The sequence below is a fragment of the Plutella xylostella genome, chromosome 19, assembly GCF_932276165.1.
Source record: "Plutella xylostella chromosome 19, ilPluXylo3.1, whole genome shotgun sequence".
In the NCBI taxonomy this organism is placed as follows: domain Eukaryota; kingdom Metazoa; phylum Arthropoda; class Insecta; order Lepidoptera; family Plutellidae; genus Plutella; species Plutella xylostella.
In genome coordinates this window covers 3681362-3688415 of record NC_063999.1, presented here as the reverse complement: position 1 = coordinate 3688415, position 7054 = coordinate 3681362, and the positions used below count along the sequence as shown (strand labels likewise).

At 39.0% G+C, this 7054-nt stretch overlaps 1 protein-coding gene across 3 annotated transcripts in view; it reads right to left on the bottom strand.

Moving 5' to 3' along the window:
* Positions 1-7054, bottom strand: part of LOC105393522 (synaptic vesicle membrane protein VAT-1 homolog-like) — a 35369-nt gene that overhangs the window by 3238 nt on the left and 25077 nt on the right. The window contains exons 5-8 of one of the 3 annotated variants that reach the window (XM_048627791.1): positions 4675-4778; positions 3592-3647; positions 1398-1592; positions 317-578 (exon numbers count right to left, since the gene is read on the bottom strand). In XM_048627791.1, coding sequence (XP_048483748.1) covers positions 317-578; positions 1398-1592; positions 3592-3647; positions 4675-4778 — 617 coding nt within the window. The remainder of the gene's footprint in view (positions 1-316; positions 579-1397; positions 1593-3591; positions 3648-4674; positions 4779-7054) is intronic. The other 2 variants (XM_048627792.1, XM_048627794.1) reach the window with 2 other exon arrangements.

The following is a 7054-nucleotide window of genomic DNA, read 5'->3' as shown; positions in this document are numbered from 1 at the left end:
TAATGGTAACTAGGATTTTATATAAAGTACTTCAATCAATCATTGGCACCGCCATATGCTAGGAAAGTGGTAACATCTCTCCTTCACCCCAACATACCAGCTGAACCAATAAAAGATTAAAGCAATATTCTTGCCGCGTTTCCAGAAACACTTTGAGATACAACTCGAGGTCTCACTCACCAATCAAGGAATAAAACCTCCAATCATATCGCAAGAGCTTTCTTAAAAACGGGTTTCTTAAAAAAAACAAAACAAACCAAAAAGTCTTGAAGCAGGCTACGCTATCGCATGCTTGGCGCATCAGTTAGAGACGTACCTTCGTCGCTGTTACCATTGCCATTGGTCAGCGCTTCCTCACCGGCTTTCTCCCCGTTCTTCTCTCCGTTCTCTGCTGGCTTCTCCTCCTTGGCCTCTTTGTCCTTCTTCTCCTCGGAGCTCTCTTTGGCTGGTTTCTTGTCCTTGCCGGACTTCTTCTCCTTGGCCGGGGTGGCTGGCTTCGGCTTCGGCTCCAGCGACGGGTCCAGCACCAGCTTGCCGATGTTCTTGCGGTCGTGCATCTTTTGCATGGCCTCGGCCACCTGTTGGGAATGTTTCGGTGAATATGGAGCTCACATACATTGTTACAAACTTTAGAACTTAGGGCGTCGTGTAGTGTTTATTTGTGAGAGCCCTTAGGAAGAACTCCAACGAAGAATTTGAAGTAAGTGTTGTCAATCAGAACTTATAAATAAGCAGCTCTTTTAAATGAAAAAAGTAAGACACGTATGCATATGGTAACAATCATGCCACAAGTCCTAACCCAACTTATTGTTTCTCTATTTATAGAAGCTTGTGTCGATTTACTGCATTGTTACTCGTAAGATAGGGGAATGAAGGATGAATTGAAGGGGTGAAGGCGAGAAGAAAGGGATGAACACAAACGATTGTGATTAATGACTATACAGATGCTAGCTTACAGCAGTCAGCAGCTTGGAATAGTAAATGAGGAACGGGCCTTCCTAGATTAAATCGTATTCACGGGAGACTTTGAAGGCTATTCGTCTATTATTGTGCGAAGATATAATCTCCTTTAATGCGACATAAGCAGAGTGTCTTGTAAGGTGAATATCATCAGCTATATCTTATTTAAACCTTTTCAGAATTCTGTAATTAAATTATGGCAGATCTACGGCTCTAATCTGGTTGTTTTATCCACACTGAAATCCTTTCCTCTTTCAAATGTCTTTAACAAAACACAAACACACATTCCAATTTGCTGCATTATGATGCTTCATGCTCTTCATACTGCGATGTTATGCCAGCAGCCTCCCTCCTGGCATGTGTTCTATAGGAAAGTGCGTGACGTCGCGCCTGTTGCGTAAGGGCTCCAAACTATAGACAAAAGACAATCAACTCACGTCCTCAAGCGCCCAAGTAGAGTCCACCAGCGGCTTGACCTTCCCCTCGGCCCACAGCGCGAACACCGCCTCCACAGCACGGCGCACGTACTCGGCGCGCCCGTGCTGGAACAGCAGGTGGCGCAGGTTCAGCCCCGCCAGCGACTTGTTCTCGTCGAACAGCTTGATGGGCGACACCTTGTCCACTTGCCACCACTGCGGAGAGAGGTTAAGTACATGAGTGAGTAAAAAAGTAAGTAAAATAAGTGAGAATGTTTTCTAAAAAGTGGAAATGCAAAATGTTCTTCGTGGTAAGTGGTAAGTAATTATTTTTTTATACTAACACGGCGTCGCGTCGGCAAAAAATATAAGATTTAAATGCGTGGTAGGTACTAGGAAGTTTGCTTAGCTTGCACCCTATGTAGAGGAAACTTCTAGATAGGTCTATTCAATCAAGATAAGTTTTCAGGATTTGCTGAGTATGAAGAATTTTCAATTAACCCGGTGACCCGTGAATCTAGAGATAGTTTTAACGAATTGCACATGACTGCACACCAACTTTTACTCTTAATATATTTCAGCGTTTATACAGTACTTTGTAACGAACGCATCGCTTTTATGTCTCGTTTATTTGAGTGATATCAGAGTTGTCGCATGAGGGACCATCTGACTGCATGACTGGGTGCATGACTGCGTGTTTGTTCATGTGTGAATGCAATTAATACGTTGTTGCACAGAGATGACTGTTCAGCTTGTTACTGTTCTGTGTCAGTATTCATTTGTTTGTTAACTTTTTATTTATTTCTTAGAGTGTAAGAATACCTACTGCTTTGTACACGGTTGGAGCATTTTGCTAGCTACATACAAGCCACGCAGAGTTTTGCAAGAAGGGTATTTGCATGGTAGCATATGGTATGTTAGGTATTCATATGTAGCACCCTGTATATGAATACCTAACATACCATATGCTACCATGTTTCCCTCATCGCCACAACAATGTACGTAGCTAAATCAACCGCTTCTCATTTTCCAGCCGCCGCCCGGTGCGGTATTTGTAAATATCGGCCGCCGTTTCAGGAAATTGTAAACGAACATTGTACTACAGCGGATTCGCAAAGCGTAACACTTCAACAAGTCTTCCAACCAGCTTCATAAGAGCTAGTTTAAAGATAAATTTGGTTGCCCCTACGAAGGCCGAAGTGGGAAACTGTAGTTGCGTCATGCCGGTGAAATATTTGAGTGTATTTTGTGAGGTACCTCCCAGTTTATGTAAGCTCTATGTTTAGTGGTGTGTTTAGTTTATTTCTTGCAGGAATTTTAATTTGGTTGGTTATTCTGAATCTGTGTGTACTGGAATAAAAAATAGAATAAGATCTAGGGTATGCAAACATTTTTATCAAACTTATCCTACCTGCTGAAGTTATGCAATGGCGAGTTTTGGTTTTAATTAAGCTATAGGAAAATATATAGTTTCATACTTCGATAGTATACATAATTATAATATAACTTATAAATCTCAATTATAAAAATATCCAGAAAAGTTTCCTTCCAACTTTACGGGATTTACGGCACTTTTATTGAAGTTTGAACTTGATGCCGACACAATTTGTTATACAAATTTGACTTGAATTACTTGTTCTTTCGAGAAGTTATTACAGTTATTAGACACGTTTTGTTTGCGTTAACTTGAATGATGGATCTAATTAATAAAAAAATGCTGGGTACTTTTTCTGAGGCCCGGTTTTACAAAGGTTTATAATTTTGAGTTCTGAGTTATTTTCAAGCTCGAGTTTCGCAGTTTTTTAAAGTAAATATACCTATAGACACTCACTACACAGATACAAGCGACAAATTAAAACATCCCTATATGTAGTAGTTTGCCGAGGTTTTTCACTCCTATGTAAGTAAGTATCTATATATTTTTAAATTTAATATAAAAAAACTAGTAGTACTAATGTACTCCCTTGCGGGGTAGGCAGAGGTGCATTGCTGCACCCACTTTTCGCCAGTGTTATGTTAGTCCCAATGTAATAGGGGGCGGGCCTATTGCCATTTTACGGGCACATCCAAGACCCGAGAACAAATATCTGTATTTAAACAAATATCTGCCCCAGCCGGGAATCGAACCCGGGACCATCGGCTCAGTAGTCAGGGTCACTAACCACTACGCCATTCGGTCGTCCAAAATTTAATATAAAAAATTAAAAATACTTACAGCCCTCGCAGCACTGAAGAAGCTCTTGGTCTCTCCGGTGACGATGTTGGACGACCCTGTAGATAACAACCACTCGTTAGAAACACACTCTAGCACTCAGCTCCGACCTAGGTCACCTAGGTTGCTAACATCTGCGGTTGACTTTCCGTCAGACTGTGGTTTATTGCGTTTAGTACCTAGGACGTAAGCAGAAAAAGTGTAGAAAAATCTGTGTTTGAGTCTTTATAAGTTAAACTGTGTTTTAAAAAAGCTTGATACGTTTTCCCCGAAACAGATCTTGCTCTATATAGTGGCAAAATAAATAAAAAACCTAAACACTGTATAATATACGAGATTCCACGAACTTCAAAGAAGTTAAGACAAGACACCTTCAACTAGAAGTATAAATCAAATCCTAATTCCTGTTAACTATGTAGACGAAATACTACTTATTTTCCAGTTGTTAATTACCCTTTTAAAACAGTAGTTTACACAAGAAGTTGGTTTATACCCACTCCATTTTACTGGTATGATACATAGTGTATTCTTGAGATCTAAACAAGTCTGCCATTTCACTGTGTGTCATGCCTGATATGACAAAGTGCACGCCAACTCTTATTAATCGCCATTTTAAGTGGTAAATATGGCGCCGGTGCACTATCAAGGATCTTTACTGTCTTATTTTAATGAAGTGCCACTTATTTTCATAGCGATATTATAGAATTTTACGGCTATAAAATGTTTACTCTCCATTTACAGTTTTTGAACATAAAAATATTGTTATTATGTTTCAAAACTTAACTTAACAGTCCCGTACAAAAAGTATATCGTAATAGTATTGAATTAATTATACAAAAGTTTACCCTATACCTATACTCGATTTTTCTTTTGTTTGATGGTTGTATGTCCGATCGGACGCTACACGGGTTCGTTCGTTATCAACGTCGTTTTATGTCGAATCGCGATATACTAACTTTTATCTATGTCGATAACGACCCCGTGTTGCAGCAGCGCGACATTTTGGTAACTCGAAGTGGTCACGGTACGGTACTTATCTAAAAGTTTGCGTCTAAAATGTACCTGGATAATTATGAAAAGTCTTACCATAGAGTATGTACCGTCCCATGGGCTTGAGCAGCTGGTAGCCGCGGTTGCACTCCTCGCCGCACAGGCAGTCCAGCACGATGTCCACGCCGTCCGGGCTGATCCTGCGAAACACATGACAGGTTAGACAAAAGGTGTCACACTCAGCATGTGCTAAAAATTGGTGACACAGTTAAATAAGGTAAAAGTTGTCTCACTCAGCAGGTGCTGAAGGTGCCGATGGTGTGCCGTGGGCATGATTCTCACGTATGGTCCCGCGTGGTGTCTGGTTCATTTGACTAGCCTTAACTTACGAGACTAATATGGTAAGTAGATGTAGATTGAAGACTGTCCAAGTTTCTATTATGTAAATACCCATACAAAGGCATTGAAATAATAATATTGTGATCTAAAATTCGCCCAATATAAATTAAGCAGTCCATCAGTGGATGCGGTTGTATTAGATGAATGAAGCGTTACATTTTAATATTTATCATGTCGTAATAATAACGTATTGGGTATAATGCTAGTTTACGAGAGAAAATAAAACACAATTACTGCCATTACGATACTGACCAACACTTGCATGTGCTATCCTAATAACTCCAACATGCGTGTAAACGGAAACGGAAGCAGTTAAATTAGATCTAAGTAGTTGGCAACACTGCGTGTGGATGCTACCAACCTGACGGCTGAGTCACCGCTCTAGACTACAGTTGCCAAGTTCAAGAGCACGATCCGATGGTAGAACATAGATGAGATAGCTACAAGTGGCTTGCAGACTGGTGTAACCGCCCGATAGACCAATTTCAATGGTTGAAAAACCAAGATTGTAGACAAGACTGTAGTTAGTAACATCTCAATTTAGTATTGAATTGAAATAGGCAGTGAGATCATGAGTCAGTTTAAAATTGTTATTGCTTTAGCAGTAGCCGAAAACCTACGTTGGCGGGCAGCTTATCACACTATTAATTAAAAAAGCTTATACCTACTTGCTTCATTAATTAAGCTCTGTCGTTTTTATGTTTCAATTTGATGTGTAGTGAAGTGGCCATGTGGCTGTTACGACGGGAGATGTTATAAAAACCGGCATAGCTTGGATTATGAATAAAAAAACAAGCTCCGAACGTGACGTAAATATGTGTTATACTTTATACTACATCAGATAAGGTAGAGCTTCATAATGGAATATATTAGGGTGCTCAAGCCCTTCAGGGTTCGTATGAGTCAACAATATATCACTCACTCACCCTACCGCCCACCCTCTTCAATTTTAACATCTTTTTCCAACTCAAACACAACAACTTATTACTTTTCTCATTACCGTTGCGTAGTCGGGCGAGAATGTTCTGTTTGTGATTTAAAATGATGAAAGCTTTCTAACGATATAATGTAAGTACCTGGTTAGAGCATACCTAGACAATAACAAGTACTCCCAATATTATGCATGTACTAACTGAGCTATATTTATTCACATTGAACTTGCGTGGCTCAACTTGTTTACGTTGAGAGCTCACCAGATATAAATAAAATGTAGTACCACAATATATCTATCTGGATAACTCGACGGACACAGCCGCCCTAAGATACAGTGCTGTGATGTCACAGGGAAGCTTTGTATAATTAAACAACGAGTTCAAAATCCAATTAAAATGAACACTTTCAGCAAAAAATATTAACTTTATGCCGAGCTTATTATTATTAAAGCTTGAATTTAAAATCAGTAAGTACTCTACAAGCACATTCTGTTCATACTAACTACTAAATAGATAGCCAATCGTAGTGGAAATATTGGAATGCGTGTAACTTCATTACTACATATCTATACTGTAAGCAAAGAACGGGTTATAATCGTAACAATTAACTCGAATCAAGACTAATTTAAACAGATCACTAATACATTCTCACATTCACAGCTAAAATAGACTTTATTGAAGGCTGGTTTTTATAACATTTTAATGTATCTTCGTTCTAAATTAGTAATGTGGCCCGTAATTTAACAGAGGAATTAGCATCATGTTATAAGGTCTAATTTTGAGTGACATTCATTAAATTATCAAGTGTGATGTGCTGAGAAGCAGTTATCTAACCCAGCTAGAAATAAACTGCTCTAATAATAACAATTAATAACATTTTGTTCGTGAACATAAACTAAGTAACTAAGTGTTTGTTACTAACAGTAGCTGGACTGAATTATAACATTATAACTAAAGGATTATTCCAATCCAAGTTGTGAACAAACAACGACAAAGGTTTAATTTAACTTTATTCAAAGTTGATAGGTTTCCCAGCCGGTTGTGCAAACTCGGTAATGTGTAAATTTTGTTTTAAATTGGCTATCAAGTTGGACAGAAGCGGTCGTAAAGGGTATTTAAAGTTACGATAAATCCATTTTGCTTTG